Source organism: Erinaceus europaeus, chromosome 1, assembly GCF_950295315.1.
Source record: "Erinaceus europaeus chromosome 1, mEriEur2.1, whole genome shotgun sequence".
In the NCBI taxonomy this organism is placed as follows: Eukaryota; Metazoa; Chordata; class Mammalia; order Eulipotyphla; family Erinaceidae; genus Erinaceus; species Erinaceus europaeus.
In genome coordinates, this window is record NC_080162.1 from 26,999,600 (window position 1) to 27,022,451 (window position 22,852).

The 22,852-nt window shown below is 45.2% G+C and overlaps 1 protein-coding gene and 1 pseudogene across 5 annotated transcripts in view; both read left to right on the forward strand.

Moving 5' to 3' along the window:
- Positions 1–472: 472 nt before the first annotated feature.
- LOC103128555 (mitogen-activated protein kinase kinase kinase kinase 4-like) lies at positions 473–1,097 on the forward strand (annotated as a pseudogene).
- A 3,324-nt stretch (positions 1,098–4,421) lies between these two features.
- DLG5 (discs large MAGUK scaffold protein 5) overlaps positions 4,422–22,852 on the forward strand; it is a 153,611-nt gene continuing 135,180 nt past the window's right edge. For all 5 annotated transcript variants that reach the window (XM_060205776.1, XM_007539395.3, XM_060205932.1 and 2 more), the window contains exon 1: positions 4,422–4,725. In XM_060205776.1, the coding sequence (XP_060061759.1) occupies positions 4,422–4,725 (304 nt within the window). The remainder of the gene's footprint in view (positions 4,726–22,852) is intronic.

Consider the following 22,852-nt stretch of genomic DNA (forward strand, 5'->3'; position numbering starts at 1 on the left):
CCTCAGATTGCTTTGGCAATTCTAGGTATTTTGTGGTTTCAGATAAACCTTTGTAGCTTTTGTTCTATTCTCTTAAAAACTTTTGGTGTGGTGGTCTGGGAGGTGGAGCAGTGGATAAAGCACTGGATTCTCAACCATGAGGTCTTGAGTTCAATCTCTGGCAGCATCTGTACCAGAGTGATGTCTGGTTCTTTCTCTCTCTCCTTTCTCATGAATAAAGAAATAAATTCTTTAAAAAAAAAACCTTTTGATAGGCACTTGATGAGGATTGCATTAAATTGGTAGATTGGGGATTGCATTAAATTGGTAGAATAGTCATTTTGATGATGTTAATTCTTCCAATCCATGAACATGGTAAATCTTTCTTTTAAGAAAAAAAAAACTTTATTTGGGCTGGATATATAGCATATAGGCTTTGGAAAAAGGCTTTCACGTCTGAGGCTCCAAAGTCCCAAGTTCTTTACACCAACATATGCCAGAGCTGAGCATAATTGCTTTGCAGAGTTCTGTGGAAGTCTATGAATGGGCCCTTAAGCCTTATCACAAATTTATGGCCTTTAAGTCATTTGGGGAACTGGTCCATAAGCCATTACTGGTGGATCTCACTGTTGAGGAGGGCAAGAGGTTGAAAGTAATCTATGGATCCTGTGCTGGATTCCATGCTGTTGATGTGGATTCAGGATCAGTCTAGGATCAGTCTACCAACACACATCCAGTGTAGCATCAAACCCCATGCAATCATCATCCTCTCCAACACAGATGGAATGGAACTCCTGGTGTACTATGAAGATGAAGGGGTTTATGTGAATACCTATGGGAGGATCACCAAGGATGTGGTTCTGCAGTGGGGAGAAATGCCAACATCTGTAGCATATATTCGATCCAACCAGACAATGGGCTGGGGAGAAAAGGCCATAGAGATACAATCTGTGGAAACTGGCCACTTGGACGGTGTGTTTATGCACAAAAGAGCTCAAAGACTAAAATTGTTACGCAATGATAAGGTATTCTTCGCCTCTGTTCGGTCTGGTGGCAGCAGTCAGGTTTATTTCATGATGTTAGGAAGGACTTCTCTTCTGAGCTGGTAGAAACAGTGTGATGAGACACCACGTGTAAGGTCCCATTTCTCTTTTCCTTCCTGCTCCTCTCATCAGTTTGCTCGTTATTTTCTTACCTTATTTAAAAGTAAATCAAGGCTGCAATGCAGCGGTGCTGTTCAGATTCTACCAAAAATAAATAAATAAAATAGGCCTAATTTACTACTTTTCAAAATATATTTTTTAGTTTTTTTAAATTTCTTTATTGGGGAATTAATGTTTCACATTCAACAGTAAATACAATAGCTTGTACATGCATAAAATACCCCAGTTTCCCATATAACAATACAACCCCCACTAAGTCCTCTGTCATCCTTCTTGGACCTGTATTCTCTCCACCCACCCACCCCAGAAAAATATTTATTTATTAATGAAAAAGATAAGAGGAGCGAGCAAAAGAACCAGCCATCACTGTGGTACATATGCTGCCAGAGATTAACTAGCAACCTCATGCTTGAGAGTCTAATACTTTATCCACTTTGCCACTTCCCAGACCATAGCAAATAGGCTTTATTTATGAGTGGGCTAGTGAAATAGCTCACTTGAATACTGTGTTACTTTTCCATCTATGTGACACAGGTTTGAGTCTGGCCCCCATGGCACTGAAGGAAGCTTCAGTATTGTGGATGGTTGCTATCACTACTCTCTCTCTTTCTACTTCTTTGTCAAATACATACATACATAAATAAAATATTTGAGAGAGAATGTGGGAGCCAGAATCATTCTAGTAATACTGAGGATTGAACTCAGGACCTTGCTTACAAGTCCAGTGCTTTATCCACTGTGCCACCTTCCAGGGCTGTGATGACTACCCTTAAAGAAGCAGAATCTTAAAGAAAACTTTCTTTTTTCTTTTTTTAAATGAGGCCTGTGAATAAAGTGTTGGACTGAAGCATGAGGTTCCAAGTTCAATCCCTATCATTACATGTGCCAGAAGTAATGCTCTGTTTTTTTTTCTCTTTCCCCTCTCTCTCTTAAATATTTATTTTCTCTTTTGTTGCTCTTGTTGTTTTATTGTCATTGTTGTTGGACAGGACAGAGAGAAATGGAGAGAGGAGGGGAAGACAGAGAGGAGGAGAGAAAGACAGACACCAGCAGACCTGCTTCACCGCCTGTGAAGCGATGCCCCTGCAGATGGGGAGCCAGGGCTTGAACTGGTATCCTTACCCAGGTCCTTGCGCTTCGCACCATGTGCACTTAACCCGCTGTGCTGCTGTGCTAATGCCTGACACCCCTTCTCTCCCCTTCTCTATCATCAATAAATAAACTTTTTTTAAAAAAAGGGAAGGAAGGAAGGAAAGAAGAAGACAGTTTGCTTTTAGAGGAGATGTGGGCGTGGGGCTGGAGTGGCAGTGTCAGGAGAAAAAGAACATGTGGTCCCCAATGTTTATAACCGAGGTTTAGTCATCCCCGTACAGACATCTGCAGTGGGCTGGGATCCCACTCCATACTAGTAGTAGGGTTACGGAAAACAAATTTGGGATTTTAGTATACATCTTTTTGCAGTTGGCATTTTGCAGGACTTGGTGCTTGTGAGATTCCACCACTGGTACTCCCCCCCCCTTGTAATCACAGATAGAAACAGAGAGGGAGAGAGACAAAGAGAGAAAAGAGCCAGAGGTGAGGGCCACCAAAGCACAGCTTCACCAATGGTGACAGCCTTTGTGCTGGGGACTGGAAACCAGGTTCTGGCTCAGGGTAAACTGTATGCTCTACCCGGTGAGCTATCTCTTGGTCTTGGGATCCTAGCTTTTAAAAGAACCTTATCCTGTAATTGGGAGATCAAAGATTTGTGTTCCTCAAGGACTGTAGTAGAATGCAGACGAAGTTTTTGAACTTGGAGTGGGGCTGTAGATCATCACTGAGGGCTATTGTAACACACTGTTTGCCTTCTCCTGAGACTAGCTAGAATCTGGGGGCAGATTTATGGGGGAAGGGAGAGCACCTTCTTTTTGTTAAAAAGATTTACCGGCTTTAACCCAAGCCTCCCACCCACCCCCAAGTCCGCCAGTCATTCTCTTCCTCATCCAGATCCACATTCCCTCCACTTCCTAACATTCAACACTCCTTAGTCTCTGGGGGGCTGGGAGAGGGCTCTAACTTGTCGCAAATGGGGGTGACAAGGAAGATCCTGATGAACCGAGTCTCAGAAGATTAAACTGGGGAATGGTCTCTCTAGCATAAAGAGCCCCACAGATTGGGGGAAACCTCACGTGTCCGGGGGCAAGTCTTGGGCGGGGGCGGCGGTGGGGAGAATCCAAGTTTAGAGAACTCTCCTCAGTTGTCTCCAGGCAAGCTTTGTTTTATCGTTGTCAGATTAGGAGACTCTGGATGGGGGGCTGGGTTGTGTTTTTCTTTTTGGGGGGATGTCACCCACAGCGAGGGGTCTGGCCGGGTGGCCAGCAGAGGGGGGTGGGCGTGCTGGCTGCTTCTCGCTAACACCTCGCCCCCCACCCTTGGCTGCGCTTGGGTCCGGGGGACCCGGACTCTCGTCCTGTCCCCGCCTCCCAGGAGGGCCGGGAGCAGGGACCCCTCCCCCTTTCGTCCATCCACTGGGAGCCGGAGGCCCCGGCGCCTGGAGGGACAGCCGCGGGGGAGGAGGGACTGACGGACGGACGGGCGGCGGCGGCGCTGGTTCGGGCCGTGGCGGTACGGGCTGAGGCCGCGGGGCCTGGCCGAGCTGGAGCCGTCGAGGGCCTGGTGAACACACGGCCGTGACGGCTTTCCCTTCGGAGTTGTGGTCCTGCCCGGCGGGCGGCGCGGGGCCCGGGGTTGCGGGGCGAGTTTTCTCTCGCGGCCCGGCAGGGAGGGAGGGAGCGAGGGAGCGGCGCGCACGGAGGGGGAGGGGGAGCATGCCCGGCTGCAGTCGGGCCTCCGGGCGCGCCCGGGCCGCCGTCCCCACCTCCGCCTCCTCCTTCTCCTCCTCCGTCTCCTCCTCCTCCTCCCCTTCCAGTCCCGCCGCCGCCGCCGCCGCCGCCGCCGCCGCCGCCGCCGCCGCCGCCGCCGCCGCCGCCGCCGCCGCCGCCGCCGCCGCCGCCGCCGCCGCCGCCGCCGCCGCCGCTGCCGCCGCAGCCAACATGGCTGCGCTCCTGGGCCCGGGAGGCGGCCGCTGCTGAGCGCCGCCGGCCGCGGGGCCCCGAGCCCGCCCAGGCCCCAGCCCATGGCCCCCGCCGACTCGCGGCTCCCCGCGCTCTAGCGCTGCAGGCGGAGCGCCCGCCGCCCCGAGGCGCCCGGGAGCCTCTCGCCGCCGCCGCCCGCCGGCCTCGGGGAGCCCGGGAGCCGTCTGGCGGGGCGGGGCGGGGCGGGGAGGGGCGGCCCGCCACCATGGAGCCCCAGCGCCGGGAGCTGCTCGCCCAGTGTCAGCAGAGTCTGGCCCAGGCCATGACGGAGGTGGAGGCCGTGCTCGGGCTGCTGGAAGCCGCGGGAGCGCTGAGTCCCGGCGAGCGGCGGCAGCTGGACGAGGAGGCAGGAGGCGCCAAGGCGGAGCTGCTGCTCAAGCTGCTCCTGGCCAAGGAGCGGGACCACTTCCAGGACCTGCGGGCGGCGCTGGAGAAGACGCAGCCTCACCTGCTCCCCATTCTCTATCTCAACGGCGTCGTCGGGCCCCCGCAGCCCGCCGAGGGCGCCGGTGAGTGTCAGACTTGCCGGGGCCGCTCGGACCCTCCTGCCACGACTTCTCCCCCCCACCCCCTCCCTGGCTTTTCCGAGGGCCGCTACTCTACCTGGCTCTCGGCGCGGGTAGAACCTCATGGAAGGAGGGGCATTGCGTGCACCTCGACTTCACACCTCTTACCCCCCTCGTCCGTGTCACTGTGAACAATACAGGGCCTCGAAGGCCTTGATCCAGGGGCCACGGCACCAGGGTCCTGCAGCATCACTAGCACCTCGGTTTGTGTGTGTGTGTGTGTGTGTGTGTGTGTGTGTGTGTGTGTATGTGAGTGAGAGAGAGAGAGAGAGAGAGAGATAGATAGATAGATATGTCCGTCTGTCCCTTTCCTAAGGGCCCTCACCTTCCACCAGTCTTCTGGCTGCCTTTGATAGCCTTTACAGTGATAACAGTCCAGAAGAATGGAACCTGGCCCGTGACTGGTACTTTTTGGAGTTTTGATCCCTGCCTCCCTGTTTTAGGACCTCTGGTGCCTTTTTCACTTTGACTTCCTAAGCTCCCTCTGCCCGGACCCCAATCCGATCGCTTACCCAGACGTGTGGTTGATTATGCACAATGCCTGCTAGATTTCTTTGGAAACTATGGGCCAGGAAAAGTTGGGAAAGTTGCATTGCACTATGGGAAAATCCTGGTAGTGACTGCTCTGGGGCTGAGATCCCTTCCTCTCAGTGCTGAGTGCTGAACTGCTTGAGGAGGGGATGGTGTCATCGCTGCATGGTGGGTGACAAATTTGTGAGCTTTCGTGTGTGGAGTACTGGTGGGAGTTTATGACAAGTTGGAGTATGTGGAAAACCAGTTTTTTTTCTAAGCAAAGAAGTGGAAGGAAGAAGGCATGGCAGTGAGGAGTGAAGAGAACTGGCATTTATTAGGCATTTGGTATTGTGGCAGGCACTCTGCTTTATTACTTTTCATTGTCACCATTCTGTGCATGATTTTCCTGTTTTGTCAGAAAGTAAACTCCAGCTTGTAGTGGTTAAAAGGTTCAACATATTGGACATCAGGAGTTTTGAATTATGACCTATTATGACTGTCTAACTTGTTCATAGCCAGGTGCCACCCTTTCTAGAAGTTTGTCTTTAGAAGGTTAACAGAGAGGACTTAGAAACTTGCCGGTAAGGAGTCGGGCGGTGGCGCAGTGGGTTAAGCGCAGGTGGCGCAGAGCGCAAGGACCAGTGTAAGGATCCTGGTTCCAGCCCGGGGCCCCCTACCTGCAGGGGAGTTGCTTCACAAGCAGTAAGTAGGTCTGCAGGTGTCTCTCTTTCTCTCCCCCTTTCTGTCTTCTCCTCTTCTCTCTGTCCTATCCAACAATGACGACATCAGTAACAACAACAATAAAACAACAAGGCAACAAAAGGAAATAAATAAATATATATTAAAAAAAAAACTGCCTGTAGTAACTTGTGGGCCAATGATGAGACCCATTTATTTGGCTGTTAAAAGACTCACTTATTATGGGCATGATTTTATTAGTTGTTCCTGGTAGTGACTCTGAAGTATATTGGCCTTCTCAACCTCACATTTTATGATGGAGGAAACTGACAGACTGCTTGCCACATTTCATAGGTGGTTATTCTGCTTCCACTTGGTTTTCTAACTCTTTAGGATCTGTATCCATTAGTTCTTTATCCTGTGTCCCAGTCATGATTGTACCTGAGTTAGTGGGCAAACCCAGTTCTCTCTTGGGATGGAGTTTTTGGGAGATGGTAAGAAGTACTGTCAGGTTTGGGAGTATAGATTGACCTACCAATGTTCAGTGGGGAAGCAGTTACAGAAGCCAGACCTTCCACCTTCTGCACCCCACAATGATCCTGGGTCCATACTTCCAGAGGGATAAAGAATAGGGAAGCCATCAAGGGAGGGGATTGGATATGGAGCTCTGGGGGTGGGAATTGTGTGTAGTTGTAACCCTCTTATCCTATAGTCTTGTCAGTATTTCCATTTTATAAATAAAAATTAAAAAAAAAAGAAGTACTATCAGATATGACCATGAAGATAGGGACAGAAGGAAGTCTTTTCAGAATAGCTTTTCTTGTTATTTGCCTGTTTTGGAAGGAGGTAATTGTCAAAGAAGCTCGGAAGAGTCCAGTCTTAGGTTATCGTTGGGCTGTGTGTGAATTAGTGGCAGCTTTAATCTCCAGGAAGGCCAGATTGCTATTAATTAGGACTCTACCACCACCACTGAGAGGTGGGGTCTCACTGGTGTGGTGTGGTGTATGGTGTGCAAGAGAACAGCAGAGTGTTGGGATCTTTGTAAAGTGTGATTTACTGTCTAGTGGTTTTCACCCCTCCCCCAACACACACACACACACACACACACACACACACACTTTCATTTTGGCTAGGCAGTGAACTTTTCTTACGGGGCCAAATTCAGTGCAAAGAACAGCTACTCTGGTTGTTGAAGGGATAGAGGTGCCTGTTTCCACCCCACTGAGTCAAAGTCAGGGAAACTCAGCAGTCAGTCCTGCCTCGTTGCTTGTTCTCTCCAGTAGTTTTCGCTCTTCATGCAGACCCATAGCTGAAAGCTGGTTTTAGAATAAGTCTCTTGTGGGAGCCTGAGAGAGGAATTGTCTGGTTTCTTCCAGATCCGCAGCACCAAGGGAAGGCTCTTTTGTCACCATCTCAGCATTAGGAGGTGCCATGGTCATTCAGGGACTTCCTTGGAAGATTTCCTACCTGGTGTGGGAGCTTGGTCCAGTATGTCACCTGATAGGCACGTGTGTACAGGGACATGATGACTGGCTGCCTCCCATAGGGAGCTTGAAGCCAGGAGGAAACTGGCTTCACTGGTGGTTCCAGAAAGATGACCAAACCCAAACCATCTGTTCTGCTCATGCTTGGTTAGTTCTAGGCATGTGGCATGGGAGGTGATATACTTGCACACATGAGGTCCTGAGTTCCTAAGTTCAGCCCCCAGCACTGCCTATGCCTGAGTGATACTTTTGTTCTAGCGCCCTCTTGCAAACAAACAACCATTTAGAGCCCCAGACATTTAAAACTCTGCTCAGGCTTAGAGTATGATGAAGACTAAGAAACGTAGTTTTATTGGACTGTCAGAAAAGTCATGACATATTTTTCTGTTTTTGTATGCAAAATGACAACCCAATATATTTTAAATTTTTTAATATTTATTTCCCTTGTTTTTTTAATTGTTGTTGTAATTATTATTGTTGTTGTTATTGATATTGTCATTGTTAGGACAGAGAGGAATGGAGAAAGGTTGGGAAGACAGAGAAGGGGAGAGAAAGATAGACACCTATAGACCTGCTTCTCCACTTCTTAAGTGACTCCTCTGCAGGTGGGGAGCTGGGGGCTTGAACTGGGATCCTTATGCTGGTCCTTGCGCTTTGTGCCATGTGCGCTTAACCCGCTGCGCTACCGCCCAACTCCCGATAACCCAATATTTTAAGACTAGGAGTCTCCTGTCTCAGGATTGAAAGGAAGTTGCTACTCAGCACTGCTCATCTTACCCCACACTTACATGTCTCATTTAGTGCTCTTATGATCCCTGGTGAAATGAGTGGTGTTTTTTCTGTGTCACAATGTAAGGTACGAGGACAGGCAGAAAGAAGCTGGAGTCAAAGCTCAGCTGAATGCTCCTGATTCTCTGTTGGGAGTAGTTTTTCCTGCTACCTGATTAGACTACAGTTTCTGTTCCCTTCCTGAATTGGAATACTGTAGCTTTTCCTTGTACTGGCATATGGGTCTGTAAAGACTTGATTCTTTTTGTCCCATAGAGACAAAAGAGTAGAGGGAAAGAGTAGAGAACTTGTTCTCTTTTGAGTAGCCCAGGTTTCTGAGGTTTTTTTTTTTCACCAGAGCACTGCTCAGCTCTGGCTTATGGTGGTGTGGGGGATTGAACCTGGGACTTTGGAGCCTCAGGCATGAGAGTCTTTTTTGAATAACCATTATTCTCTCTACCCCTCCCATCCCCCTTTTTCTTCCCCTCACCGTCACATCAAACTCATTTCCTTTCTTCCTCCACTCCTTCCATATATATATGTATATGTATATGTATATGTATATGTATATGTATATGTATATGTATATGTATATGTATATGTATATGTATATGTATTTGTTTTATTTCAGTGAGAGAAATTTACAGAGGGAGAGAACAGCGCTGCTCAGCTCTGGCTTATGGTGGTATGGAGGACTGAATCTGGGACTTTGGAGCCTCAGGCATGAAAGTCTTTTTGTATAACCATTAGGCTGTTTCCTCTGCTCTACCAAACTTTTTCTGTCCATGCAGTTATTTCTATTTTGCTTTGGTTTTTGTTTTTGCTGAAGCTTCTCAATTGCTTATCCTTGAAGTGAGAATCTTTCCTGTCTGTGACCCTCAGTGTTTTCATCTGTGAGATGGGGATAGGGACTGCTCACTTTAGACACTGGGAAGGTGGAGTATGATCTTGGAGGACATGAGTGCCTGGTCCTGTGGTTGCTTCAGGAGACCTAGGATGTTGACAGAGATGGTGTGTAGGATGTAATTCCAACCTGCAGATCACTGCCTAGTTTGGGGAATGGGACACTGGGGAGAGTGATAGTATGAGGTGGATCAATTAAGTGATACAAATAGAGGAAGTTTTTTTTTTTTTTTTTTTTTTTTTCCCCTTTAAAGCCCTGTATATGCCATGGCTTCTCTATGCTATGGTCTCATCCACTCCTGGCTGCTTTATTTAGCATCTAAGTGTGGAGGGCTCCCCAGACCAGTTTGGTGTTTGCCAGCTGGTCTTTTCTACTGTGAGCATTCAGATGTGAATGCTTTCATTTGTCCTTTCTGTATTTCCTGTTGACTCTTCTAGCAAGTTAACTGACTTGGTTTCACCAGATTTAAGAGAATGGAGATAGTGGTGTCTCTGGAGTCAACAAAGAAGGCTTCATTGAGGGAAATGAGGACATTTTGGGCAAGAGGTGTAAGAGCAGAGGTTTAATCACAAGAGTCTGCGTTGAGCAGGATATTGGCATTGACTGGCTAGATGGGCTTTTAATGGTAATCTTGAGGACCATGGTAACTACTTGGAGCCAGGTTCTTGGCTGGCAGTGGAAATTCTGGTATTGTATACTTGGTAGAAGTTTAAGTTGGAGGAATAAAAAACTTATTTTTTAATTTTTATCACCACTAAGGTTATTGCAGGGTGCCTTCATGATGACTTACTCCTGGGCAGCCATTCCCCCCCCTTCTTTCTTTCTTTCTTTCTTTTTTTTTTTAATATTTTTGATAGAGACAGAGAAATTGAGAGGGAAAGGGAAGCTAGGAAGAGAGAAAGAGAACACCTGAAGTGGTGATGTTTCACCATTCATGAAGCTTCCCCGCGGGTAGGGATGGGGGCTTGAACTTGGGGCATAGTATGTGCTCTACCAGGTGCACCACCACCCTCTCGGACGAGTTGGACAAATATATTTGTTTACAGATTGTTAGGTATGGATTATTTATCATTCATTGGCGAGTACCTGGGTCTTTAGTGCTGTCCTTTCTCCCTTCAGGTGCCAAATACCTTTTCTTCTCGTTTCCTTGGAGGGTCAGCAGGGATAGGAACATAGATGAAAGCTCCAACCATGGTAACTTTCCTTTTGGTTCTTTTGATTGTGCTGTTTGAGAGAAAGTGATAGAGCTCAATAGTAATGAAAGAGCTAAGAGAAAGGCAGCTCCCCTCCCCCTTTGTTGTTGCCAAGGCTTCACTGCTGGCCGACTTTCTCAATTAGAGTGAATGATGGAGATACTATAGCACAGCACAGCACAGAAATTTCCTCCAGTGCCTTAGTGCTCACATGCTACGTACTTGGGACTTGAACCTGGGTAGTGGGCGTGGCAAAAGCAGGCGCGCTCCCAGAGGAGCAATCTCACTGAGGCCAAGGAGGGCAGACTTTGTTGTCCCTCTGTGTGTCAGTTCAGGGCACTTTCATTGCAAATGATAGAAACTTAGCTCAAGGGGCCAGGTGGTGGCACACCTGGTTAAGCGCACACATTACAGTGCACAAGGACCCAGGTTCAAGCCCCTGGTCCCCACCTGCAGGGGGAAAGTCTCACAAGTGGTAAAGCAGGGCTGCAGTCTCTCTCCCTTTCTATCTCCCTTCCCTCACAACTTCTCTCTGTCTTTATTCAATAATACACACACACACACACACACACACACACAGACACACACACACACTTAGCTCAAACTGTATACAATTAAAAAGAGAAATGTACTGACTCTAGAACCTTGGGATGGATTTGTGAAACTGGCCTTTGGTTGTTTGATCCTGAATACTGAAGGGCTGGGACATGTTTTCTGCTTCTCTGGGTTTCCTCTTCATAATCAAGAATAAAGGCAACTCTATTTACTATCTCATGGAATGATTCTAATTGGCTTGACTGTGTCACGTATTCATGTGAGAGCCAATCACTGTGATTGGGGCTAGGGGACTAAGAACGGCCCAGCAGTGGACCCAGCTAGTAGGGTAGAGTGATGGGATGCTGTGATTGGCAGACCATGCTATACCCTTTGTGGTTCTGTGTAGAATGAAGAGAAAGTTCTCCCAATGTAAGAAGGTGGAAAGATTTATACAAAATGCGTATGTGAATGTTCACCACACACAGTCCCCATCTTTGTGCTGTGGTGGGGAATGTGGTCAGACATTACTGTTTATTAAATCTGTAACATGGTGGTTAATGTGAGGTTATTCTAATCCACAAAAATAATTTATAACTATACCACTATGATATATGACAACCAGTGGTTAAAAATAAAAAGGAGACATGGAGGTGACACAGTGGCTAGACCTCTGAACTTACAAGGATGAAGTTTTAGGTTTGACTCCTGCATTGCAGTACCAGAGTGATGCTCTAGTTCTCTCTCTCCCCTTTCTCTACCACTAATAAATAAATCTTAGGGAGTCGGGCAGTAGCACAGTGGGTTAAGCGCACATGGCGCGAAGCACAAGGACTGGTGTTCAGGATCCCTGTTCGAGCCCCTGGCTCCCCATCTGCAGGGGAGTTGCTTCACAAGTGGTGAAGCAGGTCTGCAGGTGTCTATCTTTCTCTCCCCCTCCTCTCTCCATTTCTCTCTGTCCTATTCAATGATGAAACCATCAACAACAATAACTACAACAATAAAAAATCAACAAGGGCAACAAAGGGAATACATAAATAAATGAATATTTATAAAAAATAAATCTTAAAAAATTTAAAAAGAGCAAACTTTGCTAGTGGGATAAACAGTGCAGCTTAGAACTTGCCTTCGAAGAATGAGTCTGGGATTCTCCTGATATTTCTGAGGCTTATGTGATAGCCCCTTTTACTTAAGCTGTGATAAGGCAGTGTCTGGGTCTGGCCTTGGGTCACCATGAGTGGGATGGAATCTGTACAAGCTGAATTTGCTGCTGTCTTCTGAATGCCTAGAATAGAGCCTGATCCAAGATAGGTGTCTGATACATTTTCTGTAGAATGGATGACTAGTTAGCTGTAGAATAAGTGGTGTGTTCCTGCCCAAGTCCAAACTCTGTCCTGAAAACACATGCAGATTTCCAAGCAGTGACTTCATAGTGGCAGACGGCTGTGGGAGTGCAGGAAGGCTCCCGTGAGTCCCAGAAGCACACCAATGTCACCACCCACAGTATGTCTGTCATGGCAGCAGGTGGTGTGACATTGATGTCTCATATGCTCAAGGTCACCCATCAGGTATTTGTGGGACTGGCTGCCTGGACCCCAGTGGAACATCACTCCTATTGCGTGCTGTAGATTCAGAAAGACCTTCCCTTTTATACGTTTAGAATTTGACTGATAGCTTGATGTCCCCGAATGAGTCTTGGATGGGTATCCGCCCCCATCTTTACAACATTTTGATCTTGAATGGGCCTTTTAAAAAAAAAAAGTTTCTTTGTTGGGGGATTAATGTTTACAGTCGAGAGTAAATAGAATAGTTTGTACATGCATAATCTTTCCCAGTTTTTGAATGAGCCTTTTAACTACATAGTTGATTATTATTATTTTTTCCCTCTTCTTTCCTCTCCAGCATAATAGTGAAACAAAAATTTTAACATTGACCAAAGCCTTGGTTCTGCTTAGTGGGAGTCTTAGCACTTTCAAGATGACATTAAATCCAAGGAAACTCAGTGATGGAGTTGGACTAGATGGCTGAGGCTTTTTCCAGTTCAGTACCATGATTATTGTTTTTTATTTAGTGTTAGCATTGAGTAATATTTTGACGCTCTATTTCTCGAATAAGTAATTAATATAGGAGAAATATTTTGTCTTAGTTTTAAAAAAAATTTTTTTATTTTTTAAATTTATTTTCCCTTTTGTTGCCCTTGTTGTTTTTCATTGTTGTAGTTATTGTTGTTGTTGATGATGTTGTCGTTAGATAGGACAGAGAGAAATGGAGAGAGGAGGGAAAGACAGAAAGAGGGAGAGAAAAAAAAAGAGGGAGAGAAAGACACCTGCAGACCTGCTTCACCGCCTGTGAAGCGACTCCCCTGCAGGTGGGGAGCTGGGGGCTCAAACCTGGATCCTTATGCTGGTCCTTTCGCTTTGCGCCACGTGCGCTTAAACCTCTGTGCTACTGCCCAGCTCCCTTTTGTCTTAGTTTTTTATTCTATCTCATGCCAAATATATTTTTCAGGTCCTCGCAAAGGGGGACTCTTCAGTAATTCTCTGTAATCTTGGGAAACCTTGAGCCACAGAAATAGAAGACAGAGTAAGAGTGTTGAGTGGTGTTTCAGTCTATGCAGTAAGGGTACTGAATGTGTTTAATAGACATGATTATTATTATTTTATTTATTTATTTATTTTTAGAGAGAGGGGGCAGAAAGCAAGAGTGAAAGACACCACAGCACTGAAGAAGCTTTCTTCAGTGCAGTGGGAGCCTGACTTGAACCTGAATTGTACACATGGCAAGGCAACACACTATCCAAGGGAGCTTTGCACTGAAACAGACTTTTAACTGGGGAGATATTGTACTTTTTTCACCTTTTACCTGGGACATATTGCACATTTCTGAATTGTCTCTATTTTCACACTATCACCACAAGTGGTTGTAATTGTAATTGTATAACTTCTTCCCCTCCCCCCCAAAGCTCAGTCTGGCTTATGGTGGTATTGGGAATTGAACCTGGCTGGGAACTCAAACTCAGCTATGAAAATTGTTTGCATAACCATTATGCTATCTCCCTAGTCCCATTGCATAACTTCTGTAGGATGCTGCACAAAATAATGCTCAGCTAGCAAAATATTTACTTGACTGATTATGGAAATTCTTTTTTAAAAGTATTTATTTATTACTTTTTGCTGTCCTTGCTTTATTGTTGTAGTTACTATTGTTGTTGTTGTTATGGATGTCGTCATTGTTGGGTAGGACAGAGAGCAATGGAGAGAGGAGGGGAAGACAGAGGGGGAGAGAAAGATAGACACCTGCAGACCTGCTTCACCACTTGTGAAGGGACCCCCCTGCAGGTGGGGAGCCAGGGGTCGAACAGGGATCCTTAAGCTGGTTCTTGTGCTTTGCGCCACGTGCTCTTAACCCGCTGCCCTACCGCCTGACTCCCAGAAATTCTAATAGTGTACTCATTTATAATTGGGCATTCTCCTAGTTTAATTGTTAATTTTTACTTTAATTAATAGGTTAATTATAATTTTATTTGTTTGCCAGAACATTGAACAGCTCTGGTATATTGTGGTGTGGGGGATTGAACCTATGACTTAAGACCTCAGGCACAAAATGCCTTACTTATTTATTTTGGACAGAGACAGAAATTGTGAGGAAAGGGGAATACAGAGAGGGAGTGAGACGGAGGAACACCTGCTACACCGCTGTACCGCTTGAGAAGTTCCCCTCCTATAGGAGGGGACTGGGGGCTTGAACTTGGGTCCTTACACACTGTGATGCGTGCACTCAACCAGGTGAGCCACCATCCGACCCCACAAAAGCCTTTTATATTTAATATGATCATTATACTATCTCCCCCTGCCCCATTTTATTTTTCACTTAAAAATATTTATTTACTTATTGGGTCGAGAAAGAGAGAAATTGATATAGAAAGGGGGGAGAGAGACAACTGCAGCACTGCTTTACCACTCAGGAAATCCCCCCCCTGGGAGTTGAGCGGTAGGTAGAGCAGTGGGTTAAGCGCACGTGACGTGACGCAAAGCACAAGGACCATTTAGGATCCCGGTTGTGTCCCCGGCTCCCTGCCTATAGGGAGTTGCTTCACAGGTGGTGAGGCAGATCTGCAGGCATCCCTCTGTCCCTCTTCTTCTCTATCTCCCCCTTCTCTCTCAATTTCTCTCTGTCTCTATCTCTATCCAATAACAACAACAAAAAAAACAGGTCCATGAAAAATGATGAATGAAATAGTGGGGGTTGTATTGCTAAATGGGAATCTGGGGAATGTTATGCATGTAAAAAAAAAAAAAAAAAAAGAAGTAGAAACGCAAAGCAGAAATTGACTGAGTTTGGAGTATGGCACCAAAGTAAGAAAGCAGAAGTATACTAGAGTTTGCATCACCAGGTTCCAGGTGTCATCAGGATGCCAGCCAGACTTCCCTGGATTGAAGACCCCACCAATGTGTCCTGGAGCTCAGCTTCCCCAGAGACCCATCCTACTAGGGAAAGAGAGAGGCAGACTGGGAGTATGGACCGACCAGTCAACGCCCATGTTCAGCGGGGAAGCAATTACAGAAGCCAGACCTTCTACCTTCTGCAACCCTCAATGACCCTGGGTCCATGCTCCCAGAGGGATAGAGAATGGGAAAGCTATCGGGGGAGGGGGTGGGATATGGAGATTGGGCGGTGGGAATTGTGTGGAGTTGTACCCCTCCTACCCTATGGTTTTGTTAATTAATCCTTTCTTAAATAAAAATAAATAAATAAATATGCCACTCAAAAAAAAAAAAAAGAAAAAAGAAATTTCCCCCCTGTTGGTGAGGACTGGGAACTTGAACCCAGTTCCTTGAGCATATTAATGTATGTGCCTAACCAGGTATGCCACCGCCTAGCTGCCCATTGTTCAAAAGTTTCTTTATTAGGTATTTGTGAGATTATGAGACTAGAAGGGATAGTTCTATACTGCACCCACTATCAGAGTCCTGTGCACTCACTCACAATGATAAGCTTCTATTTACTGTTGTTATTTATTTATTTATTTATTTATTTTTACTAGAGCAAGCCTCAGCTATAGTTTATGTTGGTGCTGGGATTGTACCTTGGATCTTGGAGCATAAAATCCTTTTGTATAACCACTGGGCTATCTTCCAGTCCTTCTGTTGATTTTTTAAGAAAATGCTCTTCATGAAAATGCTACAGAGATATTTTAAATTAAACAGATATTCAGATGGCTCCCCATGTTGGCCATTGAATTCTAAACCATTGGCAGATAGTTGTACTGTTGACCTTGATGTCATTTCACACTAATGCCATAACCTATTTACTTTGAGAGTCTGTGTTGTTGTTAAATATTGATATGTACTATTACTCATTTGAACTACCTTTCTGGAGCATGGGCCTCATGCATGCATACTGTTACTGCTCTGGGCCACTTTTTCATTCAGATAGAAAGGGAGAGAGAGACACAGGGAGGGATAATACCCTCTCCAGTGCCATTCCATGTGATGTCAGAGCTCGAACCTGGGCTGCCCACATGGTTAAGGCCCATCCGATCTGGTGAACTAACTGATTAACTGTTTGAAACATTCTGTTATTTTACATTGTGGCAGATAGCATTACATGGAATTTACTACTTTTGATTTTTTTCCCCCTTTTATTAACAACTATTTATTTTGGATAAAGACAGAAATTGAGAGGGAAGGGGAGATAGGGAGAGAGAACGAGAGACACCTGCAGCACTATTTCACCACTCATGAAGCTTACCCCTTGCTGCTGGGTAAGGTTGTTTTTTTTTTTTTTTTTTTTTTTACTTTTTTTTTATATTTTATTTTATTTATTTATTCCCTTTTGTTGCCCTTGTTGAAGGTTTTTGTTTTTTTTTTTTTTTTTTTTTTTTACCAGAGCACTGCTCAGCTATGACTTATGGTGGTGCTGGAGATTAAATTTGGAACTGCTCGTGCCCTTGTTGTTTATTGTTGTTGTTGTTATTACTATCCTTACTATTGCTGCTACTGTTGTTGGGTAGGACAGAGAGAACTTGAGAGAGAAGGGGAAGACAGAGGGGAGAGAAAGATAGACACCTGCAGACCTGCTTCACTGCTTGTGAAGCGACCCCCCCTGCAGGTGGGGAGCCAGGGGCTTGAACCGGTATCCTTACCCTGGTCCTTGTGTTTCCTGCCATAAGTGCTTAACCCGGTGTGCTACCACTCGGGCCCAAACTTTTTTTAAGGGTTATTTTGAGACAGAGAAAGAGAGGAAAGAAGAGAAGAGAAGAGGAGAGAGAATACCAGAGAGAGAGAGTGAGAGAGAGAACCTGAGAGAGAGAGAGAGAGAGAGGACCTAAAAGAACCAGACACTGGCACATGTGATTCCAGGGATTGAACTTGGGACCTCATGCTTGAGAGACTTGATTCATTGTGCCAGCTCAGAATTTTTTCACCTTTCAAACCAGACACTATGTATGCATTAAACACCTCACCATTTCCCTTTCTTTTCAATCTCTGGTAAATACCATTCTGCTTCCTGTTTGTAGGATTTTTGTCTACTTTAGATGCCTCAGACATATGGAATCATACGGTATTTATCGGTTTGTTACCAAGTTATTTATTTACCTTTATGGTTCATATGTGTTGTAGAATGTGGCAGGGTTTCCTTCAGTTATAAGACCATTTCCATTGCATGTATGAACTGAATTTTGTTCATACATTTACCTGTTAATAGATACTTAGATTGCTTTCCCCTTTTAGCTGTTTAGCTGTTGTGAACAATGCCGCTATGACCATAGATATACAAATATCTTTTTGATACTACTTACAGTTCTTTTCGGTTTATGTCCAGGAGTAATACTGGTACTTAACAAGTATAATTTTTAAAAAAATTTTTTTATTTAAGAAAGGATTAATGAACAAAACCATAAGGTAGGAGGGGTACAACTCCACACAATTCCCACCACCCAATCTCCATAACCCACCCCCTCCCCTGATAGCTTTCCCATTCTCTATCCCTCTGGGAGCATGGACCCAGGGTCATTGAGGGTTGCAGAAGGTAGAAGGTCTGGCTTCTGTAATTGCTTCCCCGCTGAACATGGACATTGACTGGTAGGTCCATACTCCCAGTCTGCCTCTCTCTTTCCCTAGTAGGGTGTGTCTTTGGGGAAGCTGAGCTCTAGGACACATTGATGGGGTCTTCAATCCAGGGAAGCCTGGCCAGGATCCTGGTGGCATCTGGAACCTGGTGATTGAAAAGAGAGTTAACATACAAAGCCAAACAAATTGTTGAGCAATCATGGATCCAAAGCTTGGAATAGTGGAGAGGAAGTGTTAGGGAGGTACTCACTGCAAACTCTAGTGTACTTCTGCTTTCAGGTATATATTTTGCAGTAGTTTACGGATACGTGTGAACATAAGCTCTCTCTCACAGAAACTGGTGTATATCTAGGTTTGGGGACTTTGTTAGAAAGTGAACCACCTGAGATGAAATTAGAGTGTACTATAAAAGGAAAGGTCTCACCCGAGTAATGAAGCTGAAGGGTTGTCATTCCACACGTGAAGTCTCTGGACACAGTATGAAGTGAAGCATGTTGAGGTGGTAATCGTTGCGTTGGTTAGGTTGTGATCGGCGGATGCAATATTATTTGGTATGGATTGGGAGACGCATACGGGAAAGTGGGCCCTATCCAAGGGTTCCAGGACTGGGGGAAGTAGGGGCTCTATAGTGGAGATGTGAGGTTCCTGCTGTCTTAGGGTTCAAAAAGACAATCGATAGTTAATGTTATCATCACATTATTTGGTAATTGGGTTAACTTTGAAAAGTCCTTTTGTTAGGGTTTGCAGTACAGTATCCAGTATCTTGTATATAGCTGTGCTATTGGATGCTTCTAATCTACTTGGTCTAGGCTTTTGAGAGAGTCCGCATATCAAATACACAGCCTATATATTAAAAAGATTCAGTTTGTGTTTTGAGAAACTTTGAGACATGCAACTGATTTTCCCCCTCATATTAATTAACTACTGATTTATATGTTTACATTTTGCTAGGAGTGTACATAAACACCATTCCCACCACCAAAAGACTGTGACCCATCCCTCCCACCCACCCCCACCCCCCACTGGCCCAGGAAGCTGCATGTCTACCCCTCACCACAGGGCTTTTACTTTGGTGCCCTACTTACAATTTGGTCAGGTCCTGCTTTTAGTTTCCCTTTCAGATCTTCTTACTCAACTTCTGTTGATGAGTGGGATCATCCCATACTCATCTTTATCTTTCTAACTTAGTTCACTTAACGTAATTCCTTCTAGCTCTGTCCAAGATGGGTCAGAGAAGGTGGGTTCATTGTTCTTGATAGCTGCATTTTTTTTTTTTTTAAAAGGAACCACTGTACTGTTTGCTTTGAGTTTTAATTCAGGAAACCCATATTATCCGTAATACCTTAACTTGGGGGTGAGTGACCTGCTAGAGTTCTAGTTCCAGCATCTTTCCCTAAAAGTTCTGCACCCCCCCCCCCAAGCCCCAACCCATTTGGAAAAGCTTCAGGAAAGAGCCTTTGAACTTTGAGGAAGTATTTTAGTTGTAGTAGTCATCTGTGCTTCTTTTGAGGCCAAAGTTAACCATACAGTCCCAACAGTATTCATATCTGGCAGCCAAGGGATGTTCACACATTTTCTTCAAGTTTGCAGTACTAGTATCTCCATTCCCAAAGGCCTGGAAGTATGATAGTTATTTTTGCTCTGACATTCCCTCCGTATGGTTTTTCAGTTTTGAATCTAGGGTAACTGGCTATGAAGATTTTTCTGTTCCCCAAAAGATCTAGCCCAGCATTTCCCAGTGAAATGCCCAAGCAGGAGTTTGGTGGTGGTATCAGTGGTGTTATCCAGTAAAAGTGTTCAAATGCATTTGAGTTCTTCTGGCTGGTTCAGGTCACACAGGCTCCTTTACTGGTAGCCAGTGAGCTTCGGACTTCACTAGAGAGGGTGTCGTGTTTTCCCAACTCAGTGACCACAGATTCTTATTTCACCAAGCATCTTGCAACATGGCAGTGTAAGAACTGCACTTGTGGGAAACCTTAGCACTAGCGAATGAAACGGGAACATGAGTGGAGCATCAGTGTATGTCATCTGTTTCCATATTTCCTCATCAGTTCTCTTAGTAGGCACGTGAAAACTTCCCATTTGCTCTTTTCCCCTTTCTCCTCCTTTTTCCCCCTTGTGAATCCCTCTTCCCCATAGTTCTCACAAAGTCCAAGAGACAACTTCCTCCCTCTCTCCCTTCCATCCATCCTTCCTTCCTTCTTTCCTTCCTTTCTCTTTTCTCCTCCTTCTCTTCTTGTTCTCCTCTTCCTCCTCCTCCTTCTTTACCCCCTAAAAAACTTGTTAATTCTTTTAAATTCTGATACCAGCAGACATAGTTACATGTGATTCTGACACACACACACACACACACACACACACACACACACACACACACACACACACACACACATCTCCATCCACCAGGGTTATCTCTGGCGCTCAGTGCCAGCATTATAAATCCAATACCACTGGCAGCTACCCCTCCCTTTTCCTTTCAATTTATTATTTAAAAATTTATTTATTTATTTATTTGTTACTGGATAGCGACAGAAATCGAGAGGGGTGGAGGTAGAGAGTGAAAGAGACAGACGCCTGTAGCTCTACCTCACCACTCATGAAGCTTTCCTCCTGCAGATGGTGATCAGGGGCTCGAACCCGGCTCCTTGCATACTGTGATGTGTTTGCTTAACCAGTTGTGCCACCACCTGGCCCCTCAATTTATTATTTGATAGGGTAGAAATTGAGAGGGGTGGGGGAGATACAGAGAGAGAATATAGACACCTGCAGACCTGTTTCACCACTCGTGAAGCATTCTCCCTATAGATGGGGAGTAGGGGCTTGAACCTGGGTCTCTGCATATGGTAATATGTGCATTCAACTGGTCATGCCACTGCCAGGCTCCTGAGGCCTTAGAGCCTTAGGCACGAAAGCTCTTTTGCGTAACCATTAAGCTATCTCCCCCACCTTTTTTTTTTTTTTTAATATCTTGGAAGTGTACATTATTTAGATGTATAGTATTTTCTGGGACCATTAGATCTTTTTTCTTCCTTTTTTTTTAGTTTTTTTTAAATTTACTGGAGAGACAGAGAGAGAGAAAGAGAAAGAGAGAGAAAGAGAGAGAGAGAGGAAGAAAATGAACCAGAGCTTCACTCTGGCATCTGCAATGCCCACGATAGAACTGCATCACTTCTGGGCCTCTGTATTACCATTACATCTTTATAAGATATTTTTAGTGACAACTTTTTTTTAAAGTTTTTATTTTTATTTATTTATTCCCTTTTGTTGCCCTTGTGGTTTTATTGTTGTAGTTATTAATGTTGTTACTGATGTCGTTGTTGGATAGGACAAAGAGAAATGGAGAGAGGAGGGGAAGACAGAGAGGGGGAGAGAAAGATAGACACCTGCAGACCTGCTTCACCGCCTGTGAAGTGACTCCCCTGCAGGTGGGGAGCTGGGGGCTCGAACCGGAATCCTTATGCAGGTCCTTGTGCTTTGCGCCACGTGTGCTTAACCTGCTGCGCTACTGCCGGACTACCAGCTTTTTTTTTTTTTTAACTGCTCCTGGAGGCTATTTTTTTTTCTTTTTTTTAATTGGGGAATTAATGTTTTACATTTAACAGTAAGTACAATAGTTTGTACATGCATAACATCCCCCAGATTCCCATATAACAATACAACCCCCACTAGGTCCTCTGAATCCTTCTTGGACCTGTACTCTCCCCACCCACCCACACCCACCCCAGAGTCTTTTACTTTGGTGTGATATGCCAGTTCCATTTCAGGTTCTACTTGTGTTTTCTTTTCTGATCTTGTTTTTCAACTTCTGCCTGAGAATGAGATCATCCCATATTCATCCTTTTGTTTCTGACTTATTTCACTCAACATGATTTTTTCAAGGTCCATCCAAGATCAGCTGAAAACGGTGGAGTCACCATTTTTAACAGCTGAGTAGTATTCCATTGTGTATATATACCACAACTTGCTCAGCCACTCATCTGTTGTTGGACATCTGGGTTGCTTCCAGGTTTTGGCTATTACAAATTGTGCTGCCAAGAGCATATGTGTACACAGATCTTTTTGGATGGATGTGTTGGGTTCCTTAGGATATATCCCCAGGAGAGGAATTGCAGGATCATAGGGTAGGTTCATTTCTAGCCTTCTGAGAGTTCTCCAGACTGTTCTCCACAGAGGTTGGACCAATTGACATTCCCACCAGCAGTGTAGGAGGGTTCCTTTGACCCCACACCCTCCCTGGAGGCTATTTTTTTCCCTTTAGTTGCCCTTGTTATTTTATTGTTGTTGTGGGTATTATTATTATTGTTATTGATATCATTGTTGTTGGATAGGACAGAGAGCAATGGAGAGAGAAGGGGAAGACAGAGGGGGTAGAGAAAGATAGACACCTGCAGACCTGCTTCACCACCTGTGAAGTGACCCTCCCTCTCCCCCACCCCCAGGTAGGGAACTGGTGACAGCTTTTCTTTAAGATGGTTGAACCTCTTGTATTCTAAGACTGAGCTTTGGCCCAGAATTGGAACTCTAGGTATCCCTGGAAAGATGTGTCCTTGTGGTTTGGAAACTGCAGGTCTGGGACTGTTGGATTTTTTTTTTTTTTTCCCCTGAGCCCAGGGAAGGTATTGGTCTGAGGAGTGGGAGGATGGTCTCTGTCCTGGGAAGATGTATGATCTAGGTGTCCTGAGCATTCTTGGTGCTTTTGAAGCCAAGTAATGACACCAAAATACCAGAAATAACTGCGTGTCATGAATACAGTTTTGAGCCCAGGATTGTTCTTCAAATCTAGAGTCTATTTTTTTTTTAAAGCTTTTATTTATTACTGAGAGAGATAGAAGAGGGAGAAAGATAACCAAAGTATAGCTCTGGTATGTCCACTGTTGGGATCAAACTTGAGAGTTCAGCACTGGACTACCTCCTAAACTGTGA